Source organism: Exserohilum turcica (genome assembly GCF_000359705.1).
Source record: "Exserohilum turcica Et28A unplaced genomic scaffold SETTUscaffold_13, whole genome shotgun sequence".
In the NCBI taxonomy this organism is placed as follows: domain Eukaryota; kingdom Fungi; phylum Ascomycota; class Dothideomycetes; order Pleosporales; family Pleosporaceae; genus Exserohilum; species Exserohilum turcicum.
Window position 1 is genome coordinate 1,346,051 of NW_007359948.1, and position 19,466 is coordinate 1,365,516.

General features: G+C 54.7%; 8 protein-coding genes across 8 annotated transcripts; 5 read left to right on the forward strand and 3 right to left on the reverse strand.

Annotated features, from left to right (window-relative positions):
* Positions 1-557: 557 nt before the first annotated feature.
* On the forward strand, positions 558-1,473 carry SETTUDRAFT_167914 (uncharacterized protein). The gene is made up of 2 exons (XM_008025031.1): positions 558-1,155; positions 1,262-1,473. Exons 1-2 carry the CDS (start codon positions 816-818, stop codon positions 1,402-1,404), a joined length of 483 nt encoding a protein of 160 aa, XP_008023222.1. The 5' UTR covers positions 558-815; the 3' UTR covers positions 1,405-1,473.
* Positions 1,474-1,479: 6 nt separating this feature from the next.
* On the reverse strand, positions 1,480-3,028 carry SETTUDRAFT_167915 (uncharacterized protein). The gene is made up of 3 exons (XM_008025032.1): positions 2,811-3,028; positions 2,301-2,654; positions 1,480-2,249 (listed from the first exon to the last, which is right to left on the reverse strand). The coding sequence occupies exons 2-3, from the start codon at positions 2,559-2,561 to the stop codon at positions 1,770-1,772; spliced, it is 741 nt and encodes a 246-aa protein (XP_008023223.1). The 5' UTR covers positions 2,562-2,654; positions 2,811-3,028; the 3' UTR covers positions 1,480-1,769.
* Positions 3,029-3,225: 197 nt separating this feature from the next.
* On the forward strand, positions 3,226-4,973 carry SETTUDRAFT_167916 (uncharacterized protein). The gene is made up of 4 exons (XM_008025033.1): positions 3,226-3,331; positions 3,387-3,446; positions 3,510-4,584; positions 4,635-4,973. The coding sequence occupies exons 1-4, from the start codon at positions 3,329-3,331 to the stop codon at positions 4,883-4,885; spliced, it is 1,389 nt and encodes a 462-aa protein (XP_008023224.1). The 5' UTR covers positions 3,226-3,328; the 3' UTR covers positions 4,886-4,973.
* Positions 4,974-5,385: 412 nt separating this feature from the next.
* Positions 5,386-7,454, forward strand: SETTUDRAFT_46276 (uncharacterized protein; the record flags this gene model as incomplete). Its single annotated transcript, XM_008024761.1, has 4 exons — positions 5,386-5,880; positions 5,929-5,983; positions 6,034-6,677; positions 6,746-7,454. The coding sequence occupies 4 exons, from the start codon at positions 5,386-5,388 to the stop codon at positions 7,046-7,048; spliced, it is 1,497 nt and encodes a 498-aa protein (XP_008022952.1). The 3' UTR covers positions 7,049-7,454.
* A 421-nt stretch (positions 7,455-7,875) lies between these two features.
* SETTUDRAFT_128196 (uncharacterized protein) lies at positions 7,876-9,357 on the reverse strand (the record flags this gene model as incomplete). Its single annotated transcript, XM_008025034.1, has 2 exons — positions 7,876-9,021; positions 9,070-9,357. 2 exons carry the CDS (start codon positions 9,355-9,357, stop codon positions 8,104-8,106), a joined length of 1,206 nt encoding a protein of 401 aa, XP_008023225.1. The 3' UTR covers positions 7,876-8,103.
* A 1,232-nt stretch (positions 9,358-10,589) lies between these two features.
* SETTUDRAFT_105844 (uncharacterized protein) lies at positions 10,590-12,138 on the forward strand (the record flags this gene model as incomplete). The annotated part of the gene is made up of 2 exons (XM_008025035.1): positions 10,590-10,703; positions 10,753-12,138. The coding sequence occupies 2 exons, from the start codon at positions 10,590-10,592 to the stop codon at positions 12,136-12,138; spliced, it is 1,500 nt and encodes a 499-aa protein (XP_008023226.1).
* Positions 12,139-14,670: 2,532 nt separating this feature from the next.
* On the reverse strand, positions 14,671-16,247 carry SETTUDRAFT_46279 (uncharacterized protein; the record flags this gene model as incomplete). Its single annotated transcript, XM_008024762.1, has 3 exons — positions 14,671-15,651; positions 15,726-16,044; positions 16,239-16,247. The coding sequence occupies 3 exons, from the start codon at positions 16,245-16,247 to the stop codon at positions 15,170-15,172; spliced, it is 810 nt and encodes a 269-aa protein (XP_008022953.1). The 3' UTR covers positions 14,671-15,169.
* Positions 16,248-16,341: 94 nt separating this feature from the next.
* SETTUDRAFT_128203 (uncharacterized protein) lies at positions 16,342-19,466 on the forward strand. Its single transcript, XM_008025036.1, has 7 exons — positions 16,342-16,534; positions 16,600-16,669; positions 16,851-17,000; positions 17,123-17,507; positions 17,556-17,968; positions 18,015-18,152; positions 18,202-19,466. The coding sequence occupies exons 1-7, from the start codon at positions 16,401-16,403 to the stop codon at positions 19,213-19,215; spliced, it is 2,304 nt and encodes a 767-aa protein (XP_008023227.1). The 5' UTR covers positions 16,342-16,400; the 3' UTR covers positions 19,216-19,466.

The window sequence follows — 19,466 nt, forward strand, 5'->3', positions numbered from 1 at the left end:
CTATTATGTTAATATGTAGTAAAACAACTATATTGTGGTGGAACTACAGGCTTATAGAGGTGCGCAGGTTTGGTGGGGTGCGGCGCTCGCTTGCCTGCGGCGCTCGCTTGCCACATACGTTAGTCAGTATACGTGCCGATAGCACAATAGTCGATACATCACATAGCCTCGCCCGAAACGATAAGCACTTGGCACGCATGACCAAAGCGACAAAAACTACGTCTGTAGCATGAGATATGCTGCAGTAACAGGCCCTTGGACAAAAAAAAACAAGCGGATTTTCAACGCGGTAGGAAGACATGGGTTTGTTTTCAGCATGAGTATACGACAAGCAAAAACACCGAGACAAGCGGAGAAGAAGAGACTGAAGAAGAAGAAGAAGAAGAAGAAGAAGAAGAAGAAGAAGAAGAAGAAAATATGTCCAAGTACTCAGGACCCTTCCCGTTTCACAACCACAACCGTAACCGTAGAAAGAAAGAGAGAGAGAGAGAAAAAAAACCACACACATACACAGGATACCTTTTCAAAAGAGGTATAAAGCATGCGCAACAGAAGCCCCCAAATCCAAATTCTTCACTGCACTGCACAACAACAGCAACAACAACAACAGCAACGAGCATTGCACTCCTACACTCCTTAGCAAACCTTTTCACTCATTTATCCAACTTTCCCTTGTCGTTTTCCCCACTCTCATTTCCACACACTCATTTCTCACTTTCATTCATTCCCTACAAACTTTCCTGATCTATCCACTCCTTATCCAATCCACTCTTTCCACTCTGTCCAACAAAACCCAACCCAACCCCAAACGCAAAATGTACTTCCCCAACACCATCACCACCACCCTCCTCGCCCTCCTCAGCACAACCGCAACCGCCCTCCCGCAAACCGTCAGCACAAACCCACCCGGCAGCAGCGGCGGCAACACAATCGGCGAATGGACATTTACCGTGCAGCAACACAAGGACATGGCCAACAACTGCACCGTGGAGAACGCGACGGCGATTTACTACGGCGAAATGGCGCCGTACGGGCTCACGAGCACGTGCTGGCATGTGATTCCCATGGCGGGCAATGGCGTGTCGCGGGGGACGCACAACTGCACGAATCGGTTTAGCTATCAGATTGGCGGCGTGCATGCGAGGCCTGGTCAGAGTGAGTTTTTCTTTTCATTTCTTTATTTCTTTCTTTCTTTCTTTCTTTCTTTCTTTCTTGGGTTTGTTTGGTGTGGAATGAGGAGTCGGAAACTAATGAATGGCAGACCTCATGCTTCAGCAGCAATTCGATCATTACAACAAGTATGGGGGTATCACGTACAAGGGCTGGTCCAACATGACGCTGTACACGACCGACTATTCGGGTCATCGGTACGAGGCGTCGCTCAAGGTGCCTATTTTGCGATAGATAGGTCGCTATGCATGGATCATGGCAGTTAGTACAGCAGCAATCAGGTCTAAGAGGAAGCACGAGAACTAGCACAATGAATCATGTTTGATTGGAATATGTCTACGTGCCTGCTGTGAAATCGTTCCGTCGTGACACTCCGTGATCTGACGCCTTCGCCACTGATGAGATGGTTGCATGGTATGATAACGCCCGTGAGACCCTTACCCTACTGCAAAGGCCAGACAGTCTACAAACCTCGACCGTTCTAGCTTTGAGCCTTGAACGCATGCCAGGCTGGGAAGACGCTGGTCATGGCGCTGACTAGAAGAAATATAAGCCCGTTTAGCCACAAAATGATAATAAAAGATGAAAAGCCTCAGGAGTTAGGCCTCGCCAAACAGACGCGCCGTGATATCGCCCATGTAAGCCTCTTCCAGTTCATAATCCTCGCCGCCCATGCGGTCGATGCCCACGTACTCGAATGCGTCGACAACCGCCTCGACATCGAAGCCCATTGCGACAAAGCGGTCGACCAGGTCCTTGTTGTAGCCCTTGTATGCGGCGAGCTTCGACTTTTCTTCGTTCTGCTTGGCCTGCTGGGCCTTCTTCTTGATCGACGCGGCCGTGGCACCACCGCTGCCTTCGGCGATTTCCTTTTGCGGTGCACCGGCGTACTTGACCGCCCATTCGCGCGCCTTGTGCTCAAACTCGGCGGGGTTCCGGATCAGCATGCCGGCGACTTCTGCGTCCTGGGGATCCTTGGGCTCGGGTGTGCTGAGGAGAGACTGGAGCGAGATGAGGGCCGACTTGATGGTCAGGACTGGCGACCACTGCGAGGAGAGCGTGTCTAGACAAATGGCGCCCTGTTTTTGTGAGCGTGCAGTACCACCCGGCATGGTTTCGGGGCCACTTACCGTCTGCGAGCTGACGTTGGGGTGCCAGATCTTAGTCTCAAACTTCATGACGGGTGGGCGGAAAGGATACTCGTTGGGGATCTTAATGTCAACGAAAAAGGTGCCGCCCTCGTATGGCGTGTCGGGCGGCCCCAGGAACTGGCCGCGCAAATGTGTGAGGTCCTCGCCGTTCCCTGACGGCTCCACGACAATCTTGGAGTGCTGGTCGTTGTGGATGTCGGCAATCTCCTTGGCTATGCGCCTGGTGCGGTTCGAGGCCATGGTGCGAGGTTGGCGACTGGGCGGGGGTGCAGCACGAGAGGGAGAGGCACGAGGAGAGAGGAGCAGGCAGCAGGTGGTGCGATGGCGGTATTTCTAGGCGTGCAAGTCAGCCTCAGGCAGGCACAGCCGTGCAGGCAGCTCCGCACAGGGCAGGATGCGGGGAATGTGCCGTTCACGTGGTGGAGATGTCTGCGACACTGTCTTGTTCTGGCGGCAGGCAACGCGAGGGAGAGGGGGCGCCCAACCTACACGAGCTGCGGGCGCGCGAGAGAGTGCGACTGCGGTGGCCAAAGAGGTGCCAAAGGACCCGCGTGGGGGAGCTCCGCCTACCTGAGCGGCGGGGTGCAGGCGTCGTGGGCGGGAACGGGTGTGGGGTTGCGGCGAGAATACGGGGAGAGAGAGGCCGTGAATAAGCCTGGGGCTGGGCTGGCGTGCGTGCAGAGTATATGTGTCGATGTCTCCGGCCTGACGTGTCGGGTGCTGTATGGAAGTGGAAGTGGAATGGAATGGCCGAGTGAGGCTCGCGGCGGTCGAGAGCAGTGGCAGTGACGCCACAGCCGACTAAGCCCGAAGTTCCGACATGCTCGAGCTTGGGAATCAGCCATCGACACCTCGTGCATACTTACAGACAACCACCGCCTCGCCCCCCCAACCCCCAGCCCTCAACCCCCATCGCTCTCACCACGCCGCCATCGGCTGTATCCCCTCGCTTCATCCGTCCATCTGTGCAGACGCCGCCGCCGTCGTTGCGTGCCTGAACGAGCGCCATGGTAACGTCGCCGCCCGCGCCAGACAACAGGCATCAGATATGCTAACGCCGCGCAGGGTAACCAGCAGTCGAGTGCAGGAGGCGGGCCGCCCGACGACAAGAGCAAGAAGGACAAGGTGCGTGTGCTGTTTGGCTGGACACGCTTCGCCGCACCGCCGCCACTGACACAGCGCGCGTAGAAGGACAAGCCAAAGTACGAGCCCCCGCCACAACCCACGACCCGCATCGGCAGGAAGAAGAAGAAGGCGGCTGGCCCCAGCGCCGCCGCGAAGCTCCCGATCGTCTATCCCACTGCGCGATGCAAGCTACGCTATCTCCGAATGCAGCGCATCCACGACCACCTGTTGCTGGAGGAGGAGTACGTCGAGAACCAGGAACGCCTCCGCAAGGCCAAGGCGGTCAAGGAGGGAAACGCGCCCGCCGCCGCCAATGCTGGCGAGGGCGCCGAAGACCGCAATGCCGATGAACGCTCGCGCGTCGACGACATGCGCGGCAGCCCCATGGGCGTCGGCAACCTCGAGGAGCTCATTGACGACGACCACGCCATTGTCTCGAGCGCCACCGGCCCTGAATACTACGTCTCTATTATGTCTTTTGTCGACAAGGACCTGCTCGAGCCGGGCGCCAGCATTCTCCTGCACCACAAATCCGTCTCGGTGGTCGGCGTGCTCACCGACGACGCCGATCCCTCCGTGTCGGTCATGAAGCTCGACAAGGCACCCACCGAGTCTTATGCGGACATTGGAGGTCTCGAGTCACAGATCCAGGAAGTGCGAGAGGCGGTCGAGCTGCCACTTCTGCATCCTGAGTTGTACGAGGAGATGGGAATCAAGCCGCCAAAGGGTGTCATCCTGTACGGTGCGCCCGGTACCGGAAAGACACTGCTGGCCAAGGCGGTAGCAAACCAGACGAGCGCGACTTTCCTGCGTATTGTCGGCAGTGAGCTTATCCAGAAATACCTAGGAGACGGCCCAAGGCTCGTTCGACAGTTGTTCCAGACCGCTGCCGAAAACGCCCCTTCGATTGTCTTCATCGACGAGATTGACGCCATTGGCACCAAGCGATACGAGTCGACATCGGGAGGCGAGCGTGAGATTCAGAGAACCATGTTGGAGCTCCTGAACCAGCTGGACGGTTTCGATGACCGTGGTGACGTCAAAGTCATCATGGCCACCAACAAGATTGAGACGCTGGATCCTGCCCTCATTCGTCCTGGTCGTATTGACCGAAAGATTCTCTTCGAGAACCCTGACCGTAAGTGACTATTCATCTACATCTAAATCATGCAATACTAACATTACCAGAAACCACCAAGAAGAAGATCTTCACCCTCCACACGTCCAAGATGTCACTTAACGAGGATGTCGATCTGGATGAGTTCATTAACCAAAAGGACGACCTCTCTGGTGCTGACGTGAAGGCTATTTGTTCCGAAGCTGGTCTCATGGCCCTCCGTGAGCGCCGTATGCGCGTCAACATGGACGATTTCAGGACTGCTAGGGAGCGTGTGCTCAAGACGAAGACGGAGGGAGAGCCCGAGGGCTTGTACTTGTAAGCTTATGACAGACATCCGTAATGCCAGATTGAGCTACCGGCAATACGCTGCTTTCAGTGCAGCTTGGTCATTATAGACTCTTGATCCATCACGTCTGACTGTTTGGTAATATTGCATGAGTTGATGTGTGATGCATGTCCCTTTCTTATGTAAGACGCTCGACTGCTTGCCGACGACGCCTCCTCACCACGACAGTCACGGGCTAATTGGGTTTTAATACTGGTCAACAAGATGAGCAAAATTCTAGTGCGTTCAACACGTTGCCTACAGGCTCGAATACAAGCATCCCGTTGTCGAGGTCAGAAGATTCAGCCGCCGGTAAAGTCACACCGCTACCAGTCTCTAGAGAGCGCTGCGAGAAGCTCAGAAGTGAGAGACGGGCGCTAGACCGCTACCTCTAGATATATATCTACCTACAGGCCCAGTCAGTCCTCTTGTCTGCTCCGCACGCCTTTTCGTAATACACCTCAGTGTCAATCACGACCTCTTCATCAATAACCATGAACATTGCAGCCCCAACCTTCAACTCGCTTAATAAGCCCCAGAAGCGCGCGCTCATCCTGCGAGATCAGCTGCGCTTTGTTGACCCGCTACACCTGGATGAATTCCTAGACGGAGTCAGCAATCACGAACCACCAGCCTACACCAGGGTCAACGGTGTCATCAAGCCAGACCTCACTTTTGTCACGCTCAAGGAAGAAGCCACTCGCTTTGATCTTGGCAATGTCTTGCTCGCAGAGGAAAACAACGCCATCTACCGCGTGTACCTGGTAGTTGAGAACGGGCAGATACAGATGCAGGCTGAAGACCCGCTTCCACGCGATGACGAGGTTCTGGACTCGATACCTATCCACGGTTTCATTGCAAGGAGCACAGTGCCGCTGTTCAGAGAAAAGTTCCAGGCTATCCATGCCCGCATGACCAAGATCAACGAGGCAAGACGCGCGGCTTACAACATGCCAGCCCAGGAGCCGACGTTGGTCTGCGAAGGAGAAGTATGTTTCCTGGAAAACAGCTGTCGACACTTTGCTGACTTGCACTAGACAATCGCCAGGCTGGATCCATCCAGGGCTGAACAGGGCCGCCCATCTCTGCAGCGTAAGTAAGTACGCCACTCTCCTCACCACCCAGCGCCTAACAAATCACAGCCAACAAAGCCCGCAAGCGCGCTCCAAACGAAAAAATCCTCCCACACATCTCCAACAAGCGCAAGCGCACCAGCCTCGACATCATCCCAGCCTCGACCAAAAGCCGGACCTTGGATACGCTCCCCAACCACGTGAAAATCGACCTCTTCAACAGCATCGTGCAGACAGCGTTTCCCAACTTCGAGGACCTCATGACAGCGTGCTGGAACGTCATTTCCATTTACACGGCGTGCGGCACGGATTTCCCGGAGCTGCATCGCGCCATTGTCGAGTTGAAGGGCGTATTGCTGGATTTTGAGCATGCGTTTGGACACAGTGGTGGCGAGCGCGAGACACCGCGGTATCGACGCGATTTCGAGGCTGCGGAGCGGGTGTATAAGGGGAAAGAGCGGGATGCGGAGTGTGAGCGGGAGGGGAAACCCAGTGCACGGGGAGTAGCGGGGGATGACCAAGTGCATGTAAAGATGGATCCAGAACAAGGGAATGCGTCTGGTGCAAACGAGGCTCACGTTGACGCTCCAGCTGAAAACGAGAAGCAAACTGGAAATGGGCATGACGCGCACCATGTGTCTTGTTCGGCGGGTGCAGATGCCAGGAGCGAAAAGAGCCAAATCCAGCATTCTGCCGAGCATCCGCTTTCTGATGTACAGAAACAAAGCATGGGCGCATATCAGGCTCCGCCACACCACGTGCGAGAACAACACTCTACCAGCAATCGTGGTACTCATGTCTCACGCACTCTATTCCACGCCACCGCTACCATGTCGCCACCACCGAGGCCAGCATCAGCATCAACATCAGCACCAGCACCAGCAAGAGGAGGAGGAGGAGGAGGAGGAGTAGGAGGAACAGCAGGAACAGCAAGAACAGGAAGCGTAATACCACCCCCCAAACCCCGACCCACAGACCACACACCCATATTCCACGACGCATACATCGACTCGCTCATGTCGAGTGTGCCGCCGACGCGTACGCCGCGAGCGAGAATCAAGAAGATGAGGAGTACTACTCCTAATCTTACTAATCCCATTCCTAGTACTAATCCTACCCACGCTTCTTCCGGTAGTGGTGCTGCTGCTGCTGCTGCTTCTTCTTCTTCTTCTTCTTCTTCTTCTTCTTTTTCTTTTCCCGCCATTTCTGGAAACGACCATGGGAAACAGTCTGGAAAAGAGTCTGTTAGTACCAATGGACACGAGCCTGCAAACGAGGCTAGCAGTGGGAGTGGAAGTGGAAGTGGAAATGGAAATGGAAATAGCGTCTTTGGTGTGTGCCTCGGTAACTCTGTGCTCGGGGCTAAGAAAGCTAGGGCGACGCCGGTGCCGGATATGGTTTCTAGGTGTGATAAGGTCGAGTAAGGAGGGGGCTTGGTGGCTGGGTATCTGGGTATCTGGGTAGCTGGGTAGCTAGCTAGCTTGGCATGGATGGATGGATGGATGGTACGGGTACTGCGCACTGAACACTGAGCACTGGTACATGGTAGTGCTGGTAGTAGTAGTTCAGACAAGTGTAGAAGTCAGGAAGTAATCCAGCCCACATTCAATCCATGCCCTAGCGAGACGTACATATCAACATATGTAAGTATGAGAAAGAAACCAATCATCATTGAAAATACAGCGGATATCCTATTCGACACCGAAAAAAAGGGGGGGGGGGCAACGATATTTCCTCTCCTTCTTCACATCATTTTTCTCCCCTTTTGAATCTCAATCAGGGAATTTGCATTTCCAATCTCAAGACGAATATATATATATATATATATGTAGAGTTATAGATTTTGCACTTGATGAAGCAAAAAAAAACATGATTAAATGTCTTGAAATATATATATATATATATTGCCGTGCCCATCCAACTCCAGATTTGCTCTGTACTCTGTAAAATCAAACGAGCTTTCTTCGTTTCATGGTATCATTACAAACAAACAAAACAAAACCCCCCAAAAAAACGAAGACTGCCCTCCTCGTGTTTTGGTTTTTTGAATAGACCGGAAAAACGCCATGCCCCGATTTTCACAAACGCCCCTATCCCCTATCATGCACATTCCCAGTCACACTTGGATCGAATTCAGAATTACTCCTTCTTCTCCGACGCAGATCTTGCCAGTTCAGGACCCCAGAAAGCATCGGCTTCTTTTTCGTAGCCCTCGCGCGCCAGTTTCCGTCGCTTGGCCTTGCTTTCTTCGAGGGCGTCGCCCTGGACTGCATCTCGCTTCTGGGCCTGGTTGAGTTTGACCAGGTCGACTTTGTCGGGGTCACGGCAGTTTTTGAGTTTCTGGACGAGGGCTTTGACTTGGGCTTTGTGCTTTGCTTCGCGGGCGTCGCGCTCGGCGGCGGGCAGCGTGGCGTTGACGTAGAGGCGGTGCGAGGAGATGAGCGAGGCACATGCGCGCAGGGTGGCGAGGAGCTTTTCGTGGTGGGGGTGAGAAGGGGGGAGTTTGGTGGAGAGGTAGAAGAGGGTGAGGGGCTCGTCGGCGAGGAGGTGGGCAGACAGCCAGATTTGCGAGGGCGTGTAGAGAAAGTAGGCGTCTGTCAGGACGGCAATGGTGCGCAGCGTGTTTGTAGTAGTGCCGTATGCGGCGTGGATTCTCTCTTCGACTTTCTTCTCGGGCATCTTGATGGCCGTGGCTCCGGGTTTGAGGGGCAGCGAGAGAATCTTGGTCTGGATATCTTTGGGGGTCATGCCCTGGGCGGGACCCTGGTACTTGGCGTGGACCATTTCCAGCAGCTCCATGTGTCCGGCTTTGAGGGCGCGAAAGGGATGGCGCACGTCGAGGTTGTAGCGCAGGCCTTGCATGATGATGTACTCGGGGGCCAGGACGTCTTCGGTGGTGACATTGCGGCCGGCGCCCTCGGCATACTGCGAGACGTGGATGTTGAAGAGCTCAATCTTGGTGGCCATGAACATGATGGTGCGCAGGATGGTGTTGACGTGGTACGTCATGGGCGAGTTGTAGAGGTAGAAGCGGCGCATGAACTGGATGCATGTGGCCTGTCGGTGTTAACACGAGGGTCCAGCATGGTGGCTGCGACGACATACCACCACGTTCAATGGGAAGCTGTAGTGGTTTCCGAGGGCGATGGCGCGCTCGCAGAACTCGTCGACAATCTTGAGCTCTTCGTCGGCAGTCAGGCAGTTCACCTCGGCGGCGTCATTGTCCAGGGCATCGTGGGCGCGCTGGGCCCGCACGCGCGCGAGGTTCGCCTTGACGCGCTCCGTGGCCTGGAGGTTGATGCGCAGGCGCTGGTCGGCGAGCTGGGCGCGGGTAAAGGACCAGTTCCGGTATTGGGTCGAGCTGCGGTAGAGGTCGTCTTCGGTGAGCTTCATGGTTGAGTGACTGATTGGTGGCGAAGGCAGAAGCTGGGCTGGTGGTGACAAGGCAACGTGCGCGCGCAGGGCAACTTTTGCCGAGCTGCCTTCCTCAGCAGCTTCACCACCATGACTCCGTCACCACCCCTTCAGCGACAAGCTCTTCAAGCTTTCAAACCGCCCTTCACCGCGCCTTGGTTGGAACCGCCGCCGTGGTCTGCACTCGAGACTAGCAAGGACACAGAGCATGCAGCCCGTCACGCGCAGAGCCAATCGCCCCGGCAGCCCAGGCGCTGCTTGTCCAGAACAAGCGCAATTGTGCTCAAATGCAGGCCCAAATGCGCTCACGCGGTGGTCGTACAAAGAGAAGCGCTGCTCTCGCTTCTTTCGAACACGCCGTTTCTCCGCCGCCTCTTGAGCAATTGCCGTCCATCCTTCTTCAACAATCGCAGCCCGTCCTTCAGCAATTGCAGCCCATCCTTGCGCCAAGCCTCGCTCTCGACGCCTACGATAAGATTTTGGCCTGCCCGCTGCGAGTCCATCCGTGTCAGCATCGCCGTCCGCCACAACGAGCCTCTACAGGAAGGTGTCAGCAACGCGCCGCTGCGGCTAAAGGCTCCAGCCGGCTTACCATGGCCCGTGACCTTATTGACCTTGGGGAGGCGTGGGCATGAGCATGAGCGGCAGCCGTTAGGGCTCCAGCGCTTCTTTGGTTGCGATGCGGAGACGATGCCGCCATGCTTGGCAGCAAGAGCAGCTGCCTATTTGGGCCACGCTATCATCCCCTACCCACACGCCTGCTAATGAGGTCCGCCCTGTACTCATCGCGCGTACGCCATCACCAATGGGCCCCGCCACCTGGTCGACCAGCCTGCCCTGTCCGCCCATGGCCGGATGCAGGGCGGAATGCCTGCCAAGCAGAGCTCATCTGGGCGTACATGGCCACTAAGCTACGAAGCGTACTCCCAAGACGGCCCCAAGACTTGCCCAAGACTTGCTAGCACCTACCGTCGCCTCTGCACGCTTCTGACGTGCTTGTGCTAAATTTCGGAGTATCTGCGATAGGAAGGTCTTTCTGTGTATCGGCCATGGCCTGTCCCGGCATCTCGTACAGCAGTCAGTCGGTGCATCCGACGTGGTGGTGGTGGTGGTGGTGCAGAGAGGGGAAGCCTATATAACATGCATGGCCTTGCTCTCCTTGCCAAAGCACCACAGCTGCCCAGAGCCAACTCGCAGTCTTGTTCGCAATCATGAAGTGGGCTACCATCAGCACGGCTTTGCTGCCCCTGGCCGCCGCCAGCGGCTTCACCCGCCAGCAGTATGCCTCCGGAGAGGTCATGGAACTCATGATGTCCGGCAAGGAGGTATGTCCGGGCCCCGGATGTTTCCAACACGAGATATTAACCATCCCAGGCTGCATGGGCCAAGGAGCGTGCCGCCGGCAACTTTGACAACACCAGGTGGAACGGCTTCGAAAGCAAGCGCCCCACCAAGGGCAAGATTGAGTGCAAGGACGGTCGCGTCGAGGCTGTCAAGGGTGACGCCGACCAGACGTACAAGTGCAAGAACGTCGACTTGTACGACTTCAAGACGCACGCCGAGCTCGGTGACGCTGTTGGCGAGGGCAGTGGTTCCTGGGGTTGGTCGCACCGTGGCCGTGACTTTATTGCCATTGGCCAGACGTACGGTGCTTCCTTTTCCGAGGTCACCAAGGAGGGCAAGCTCGAGTACCTTGGCCGTCTTCCCGCCCAGAACGACTCGGTCATCTGGCGCGAGATCAAGGTCTTGGGCGACTCACTCATTGTCGGCTCCGAGGGTGTCGGCCACCACGTCCAAATCTTCGACTTGAAGAAGCTCCTAAAGCTTACCCACAAGAAGCCCTACACCTTTGACATTGTCAAGGACGTTGCTCTGGTCGACATCAACCAGGGTATCAAGGGCCGCACCCACACGGTTGTTGCCAACCAGGAGAAGAACTATGCCGTCGCCTGCGGTGCTGGCGGCCGTCCTGGTCGTAACGACACCTGTGCTGGTGGCCCCATGTTCATCAACATGGACGACCCCACCAAGCCCTACGTTGAGGGATGCAATGGCCAGGACGGCTACACCCACGACGCCCAGTGCATTGTCTACCGTGGTCCTCACAAGAAGTACTACGGCCGTGACATTTGCTACGGCTACAACGAGGACACTCTGACCATTTACGACGTTACGAACAAGAAGGGCATGGGCAATGCCGGTGCCATCATCTCGCGCACTCCCTACGTCGGTGCTTCCTACACCCACCAGGGTTGGGTTCTCGACCCCTTCTGGCAAACCCACATTGTCATGGACGACGAGCTCGACGAGGGCCAGATCGACCCCAACCGCACTGCCGTCGACTCACCTGCCAAGGATGGTTTCGCCGTCACCTACATTGTTGACATCCAGAACCTCGAGAAGCCTTTTGTCAGCGGCCACTACAAGACCACTACCCGCTCCGTCGATCACAACCAGTACGTCTACGACGGTCTTTCCTACCAGTCCAACTACCAGGCTGGTCTCCGCATCCTCGACGTCTCCTCCATTCCCCGTTACCCCGACGGCTCCAAGGTCAAGGAGATTGGCTACTTTGACGTCTACCCTCCGGATGATGTCAAGCCCGGTGGTGGTGATGCTCTCTGGAACGGTGGTACCTGGTCTGCCTACACCTTTGACTCTGGCTTTGTCGTCGTCAACACCATTGACCGTGGTGTCTTTGTCGTCAAGCAGGCTGATGTCAAGGGTCCTAAGAAGGGCAAGGGTCAGTACTGGAAGTAGTAGATATGTAATGATAAGCCCACGCAATGCGTAATGGTAATGAAGAATACTATTCTGAATTCATGATGATTGCTTGTGGATTCAGTGATGTTCGATTTCTAATGCGTGAAATCCAATGATGCAGGACGTGTGGAGAGTAAATTATTATTATTTTCTATTTTATCCCGAATACAACTTGGGTATCACGAGTTACCAATAATACATGGACTAAGCTTCTATCACCCCGTCGAATTCACAAACAGTAGATGAAGAGTACATGAAGTTATTCTACAAAGGTCTTATACTTACCACACATCCACAAAAACAATGTACACATCTAGCAACAAAAAAAAACCGGACGTGGCTTAACTCCGCAATTCCTAAAATAGACAAAAACAAAGCATAGCATGTGAAAAAAACCGCTTCCATTCCTTTACATCATACATAGAACTGGATAAAGCAAGGTCCAAGCACACTTCTCCTAGTTGTCCAACTGCTCCACCGCCTCATCACTAATCCAAACATACTGCCTTGCAACCTGTCTCTCACTACTCTCCCTCGCCCGCAAACCCAAGCTAGAAAACCTGTGTCCAGCCTGCCATCTTGATGAATGGATGCTAGATCAAAACAGTGTGCCACGGGTCCTTGAATAACATCGTGGGGCGTGATAAATGGAGGATAGTAGGGTGGTATGATACCAAGTCTTTGTTTGTATACATATTAGTAGAAGACTGATTTTATATACGCATTTGCATCTCTACCTTCATCTCCATCTCCATCCTTAACACTGTCTTCATCGTCAAGCCCACTCACGTCAAGATTCCACAGCCTCATCCTGTGAAAATGACACATAGGCACACACATGGAACTGGAGGATCTGGCAATCAGCTACGGGATGAGAGGAGTCTAGTATTGCGAAAATACGGCTGGAGATATAGCGCCAGGCGTGCGATGTATCCCGTGTGAGCGCGAGGAATTACTGGTGCTGAAGGTGTAGAGGCGCTGGAGTGCGATGGTGGTTGTGGACGCGTTTGAGGGTTTGTAGCGAGGGTTTAAATTAAGGCTGTTATAGAGCATGATGTGGGTTTGCAGAGTGGGAGTGGTTCCATATCAGCACTCCCACTTTCCACCTTCAAATCCTCTATCCCCATCGCGTTTTTCTCGAGTTGCCTTCGTAACCGCTCGTCCATGCAGCTCACGGCATTATACTTGGTCGCTATGATGTCGCCCAGCCACGCGGACAGCTACCGTGTATATCCCAGTCTATCATGCTGTTTCCGCATCATCGCAACGCCAATCTCGTGTTTTATCCCAGCGTCTTGTATTACGGCGTCCTAATCATCGCTGCCATCTTGTGCTGTCTCGCAATGCCACACCATATGCTGCATTGTCTCACTTATCCAGTTCAAACTGCGTCTTCAGAGCACATTGCTTGGCTAGTTTGCGGCCCTGCAGCTCCGCAGCTCCATCAGGCGTAAAACACAGGAACTCGAATGCAGCCGCCGACTCGAGATGCGTGGGGATAGTAGTAAGTACGTCAGGGCGTGGTTGTCAAGGCGTTGATAAGACCTCAACCGGATTTTCCACGTCCTGGTTTGCGATGTCGCTGTGATGAGAAATACGTTCTGAAACTGAATGAGGTGCATTGTGGAGTCTAAGACGACTCTGAAGGTTTGCATGACGGAGTTCTTTTTCGTGGTGGAATGGATAATGCTGGTTGGGATAGAGCCGAGTAGGTGGCTTTGTGGAGTAGCGGGATGGCACGGCTGTGTAGGGAGACTGGGTGTGTTGGTGGATATGGCGAGTGTGGGCTTACTCTTGCGGACTGGGTAGTGTAAGTGACTAAAAGGAAATGTCATTTCGTCTTGTTGAGCCGTGCCTTTTCTCGTCACTATATATATTCGTGAGACTCGCTTTGCACATTTACAATAAAAAACTATCAAAAGGTTTCAAAATAGAATCATCTCGTTTTAATCTCTACAGGTTCAAATGGTTGGCATTTCACACTGAGGTAACTGTTGAGTATGTCTACTGACATATCTCCTAGTAGCTGGTATTGTCAAGTTTCGTATCTCCTTCTCCTAGTTCTCTTCCTCCTACTTGCGAGTTAGACAGAAGAAGTCAGCAAAACCAATCCATCATCAAGTCAATTTATACAAGTGTCCTAACAGCATAATCATGCGTATACAAGATACAGGATACAAAACACTACAGCCTTCCTGACAGTAAAGCACACTGTAAATCATCTCAAATTATATAATGGTGCCACCACATAGAACCGTGTTGACTCTTTGATATATCTTGCTGTGAATAGTTTTGCCAGGCAAATTATATGTAATGCATAAGCACGTCAAGCTTTACATAGACTAGGTAGCTGTAATGGACTAGAGCAAGGAACTTTATTTGTATACAAAATCTCCATTGACTCTGTAGGTGATTAGACAGTATCGTGAAATTAGAGATTTGGTCATGCTTTGTTAGTTCGCTGAGCACTTGCTAGAAAATGCATAACAGCATAGGTAAAAGTGTCTTCTAGTGAGATGACCATCGTAGTGGGATTGAACATCATTAATTGATGGCTTCCTACATACAGCCTATTCGCTAGTCTACTCATACATGTCTGTCATCAAACACCAAGACACGTTACCAGCGAAGCATCATTCATATACCAAGTAGTATATGTTAAGCTACAGTGAGACCAGAGGTCTGTGTCCTGCGTGCCTGTGGGGAGACGGCACCGCGGCCTGGAGTTTAGAGTGAGGCTGTGTACATGATGTGGGGCAACGTCTGGGGTGCATACGCGCCCGGCCACTCCCGACGGTTTTGTGAAGCTTGTATTGGCGTTCACACCTTGTGTCGCAGGATGCAGTTGAGCGGCGAGGTTAACGGCCCGAGGCGTGAACAAAGCGCCAGTGTCGTATAAGTACAAGTCGATTATGCCGTAAAATGCGCTACTGCTGGGCGACATGACAGCACTCGGCATATGCAATATCCTATTCATAACACTGTTGCTATTTTGACCTTTGTGCTCTTTCTTGTGCTCTTCCTGCCTTCATACAGGCAGCACAGCAGTTATAAAGGCCTCCAGGCCGCGCTCAAACAGCTCGTTGGCGACTCCAATGCCGCCGGGGTGCTCGACGGGGGCCAGCGGGTTCTTGACGACATATTCAACGTAGAGGTTGGCCCAGATCTGATGCAGGTACTGGCGCAGGTTGATCACCTTGGTGTCGGTGAGCATGACGAATTTCATACGCGTCGGCGTCTCGTAGTAGTGGAGCTTGTATTCGCCGGTGCGGTAAGAGAGGAAGGTATCGTCGGCGCCGCCGAGCTTGGTGACAAAGTTGCGGAGCGAGAAGACGAGGCCAAAGACGAGCTTCTCGTCGTCCGAGTGCGACATGCCCTTGCGCACGGCGGCGACGACATCGCCGTTGCTTGCAACCGAGTTGCCAGACTGCGGGAGGGTGGCAGCCTTGGGCGCCGACGACGAGGATGAGGGGCGGGCAGGCGTCCAGCGGCGCGAGTAGATGCACTCGGCTGCGTTGTGCGGTCAGCGGCGTGCACGGCAGGCTTGTCAGGAGGCTCCGATCGCCCGTGTCATGGCGACTTACTGTGCCGATCGAAGATGTAGAAGCTGTACAGCACCATTGCGAGCGGCGGGGGCGTGGGCGTGTCGTCAGAGGGCCGTCGGTGGGTGCTGTGGCCGGGCGAGGCGGCGATGGCGATGCGCGGGAGACGGAATATCGACGACGGCGATGTTCGCGGACATGCACGGCGCGACAGGGACGGCAGCGGCAGCCAGCCAGCAGCAGGACAGGGCCACGGCGGTGGTGATGTTAAGGATAGTTCGTGGTGGTGGTGGTGGTGGTGGAGGAGCGGAGGCGTGCAGGCGTGGAGGGCGGGAGTGGTGACGTGGGAAGCGGGTCGCGGCTGCCCGTCGTGACAGCGGCTGAGGCTGAAAGAAGAAGAAGAAGGGCCTCTGGCAACAAACCAATATTACTAGCCCCTCTCTGATTCTGCTGCTGCTGCTGCTGCTGCTTCTCCTTCTGGACGAGCGCCTGTGCCCTCGCTCGCCCGGCTTCCCCCCTCCCTGCTTGGGCAACGGCCGCTGGAATGCTACCGACTATCGCCATCCTAGAAACTGCCTATCCATCCGAACACCGCTGCTAGTCGCCCGCCAGCTTCCCCATATTATTTCTCCCGACCACCTGCTGGCCCACCCCCCCTGGTGTCAATCCTGTCGCTCGCCTACTTAGAGACCGCCCGGCTCCTCGCCCTGCCAAGTCATGTCACACTCGCCCACGTCAAACTCGCTCTGGAAACGGCCCTCGGACTCCAGCCTCAAGCTCTACTCGTCCCAGCCCTCGCTCCAAGTCCCTGCTGTCTGCGACGCCGGCCGCCCCCCGCCAGTCAAGTACATGTGCGTGTTTGCCTCCCGAGATGCCATTGCTACCCCGCCGCGGTGCTGGTGCTGATGCTACCAAGGTCAACACCCGCCTACCAGAGCCCGTTACGCCACCACAAGCGCGCCGCCTCGTCGACGAGACGTGTCAAGGTGCGTCTTCTCCTTCTTCCCGGAGCCCCCGCAGCAGGCGAGGGCAGGCGCCCGAATCTGCTCAAGGGTCCTCCAGCACGTCATGCGGCACATGCAGGCATCGGCCCAGCTACGGGGAGCTACGCCGGCTAGCTTTTGGGGCCTCGATGCACGCCAGCAGCAGAGTCTAACGAGCCCGCAGGAAACGCTGAATGCGCGCTCCGAGTACAGCAACAGCGAAGATGACGGCAGCGCCCAACATCGCATCAACCAGTACCTGGTCAAGCAGGAGATTGGCCGCGGCTCGTTTGGAGCGGTCCACCTCGCCGTAGACCAGTATGGCCAAGAATATGTGAGGATACCAGCTCTCTAGACACCGCTGGACATGGGCAGAGAGGCGCATGCGCCTGGTACAACGATGCGGGTAACCTGGGCGGTACACGCAGTGGCTTTGGCTGACGACAAATTGCGCAGGCTGTCAAGGAGTTCTCCAAGTCGAGACTGCGAAAACGCGCACAGTCGAATCTCCTCCGCCGGCCGGCGGCGTCGAAGCGCATGCGTGCTCTGCCGGCTGGCATAGGCTTCAATTCCCCGCTCCACCGCCACTCGACAACCGAGGAGAACAATGCCTTTGAGCTCATCAAGGAGGAGATTGCCATTATGAAGAAGCTCAACCACCCCAACCTTGTCACGCTGATTGAAGTGCTCGACGACCCCGAAGAGGACTCGCTGTACATGGTCATGGAAATGTGCAAAAAGGGCGTTGTCATGCAAGTCGGCCTCGAGGAGCGCGCCGACCCGTACAGCGAAGAGCAGTGTCGGTGTTGGTTCAGAGACATGATCTTGGGTCTCGAGTACCGTACGTGTGGGCTTCCACGTGCCATAACCTAGTGCTGACTATTGCCAGTACACGCCCAGGGTATCATCCATCGAGATATCAAGCCTGACAACTGCCTGGTCACCGAGGAAGATGTTTTGAAAATCGTCGATTTCGGAGTCTCGGAAATGTTCGACAAGGAAGGCGAGATGAAGACTGCCAAGTCGGCTGGCTCGCCGGCTTTCATGCCGCCCGAGCTGTGCGTGGCCAAGCACGGTCAAGTCTCTGGAAGAGCTGCAGACATATGGTCGATGGGATGCACGCTATACTGTCTTTTGTTTGGAAGGATACCATTTGAGAAGCACGGCATGATTGAACTGTACCAGTCGATACGGCTAGACCCAATAGAGTTCGACACTGAATGCGGCGACGACCTCAAAGACCTGCTACTGAGACTGATGGAGAAGGATCCGCAGAAGCGAATAACCATGGAGCAGATCAGGGTGAGTTGGAACTGCCCATTGCTAAGCAGCAGGCTAACAAGGACAGGAACATCCATGGGTCACACGACAAGGAACTGACCCTTTACTGCCAAAGTCTGAGAACGTCGCCGTCATCATTGAGCCACCGACAGACGAGGAGGTCAATGCAGCTATCACGGGCAACATGGGCCATCTAGTCACAGTGGTAAGTCAGCATCATGTGATAGTAGCAGTGTATACTGACGCTTGCATAGGTGCGTGCTGTGAAGCGCTTCAAGCAACTATTATTTAGGCGACGGCCAGACCGCATAGAAAGTATACTAGGTAGTGCCTCGCGCATCGTTCAGCCTCCCCTATCTATGCGACCGTCGGCATTGCGCAAATCAAAATCACAAGACACACATGATCGCAGACCAGTCGAGGGCGCGCTTTCTGCCGAGGGCGTGCACCACCAAATCAAGGTTGACGACAAAGGACTCAGGCTGCCACATAACATGGATGACATGGCATACACCAAGTCTGGGAAGCGCCCTGGTAGGCTCACCGCATCTAACAGCCCGACTATACAGAGTCCTTCAAGTCTCGGGGAAGGTAGAATCACGCATGAAAACCTGTCGATCCGGCCTGGCCCTGTTCATTCCATTTCAACCCCCACAGGCACCATTGCCTCGGCATCATCGCCAACAACACCCATTGGTAAAGGACATGCGCATAACCCGCTAGAAGACACCCTTTTCCTCAATATCGGAACTGGCGAGAACTTTCAACCAGCGCCCGAGGACGGATGTGTCGTCTCCGAATCGCCCTCCAACGTCGACATCAATGTCTATGAAGCGGCTTACGAAGAAGAGGTGCAGCGTATTATTGCACAGCGTCGGGACCAGCACAACAACCGCCGGCCAACACTTTACCTCACGCGACGTGTCGAAAATGTCAAGTCGATTCGTGACAGCGACGCCATCTTTGATGAAGGCCAGGACCTGCGTCAGAACATCAAGGTCAGTCTCAAGAGCTTTGTTACCAAGACAAAAGAGGATATCGAGGCGCGAGGCGAGCTGCAGAAGATACAAGACGGCAAGGAAGGAAAGCTGAGCAGGACCATGCGTAACGTGAGAGAGGCTAAGAGACTTGTCGAGGAGGCACGAGAACGTGTCAAGACGGAAGAGCGAGAGCGAGAGAGGGAGAGGAGCAGGAGCGCAACGCCGCTTCCTCGGAACAATAGCTCTGCCAGTGCGCTCAGTCGGAGTGGCACACCTGTGCAGAGTTGAGCAGTGCCCGGGGATTACGTGTACCAACCCGGGCTTCTCTAGTGTTACACGGCACCTTGTACAGATAAAGGCCAGCATTTCGTACCATGTGTAACGGGCTGAACGCCCTTTAGATAGCTCCTCGATGGAATCTCGGTCAAGCAGCAGACGCCAGGTCTTACTCTGCAACCCGGCATCTGTGCGAGGCCTGAGCGGCGCCCAGACGACGCGCTCAGACACTCGGTGCAACCTTTCTCCGACAAGTAAATAAA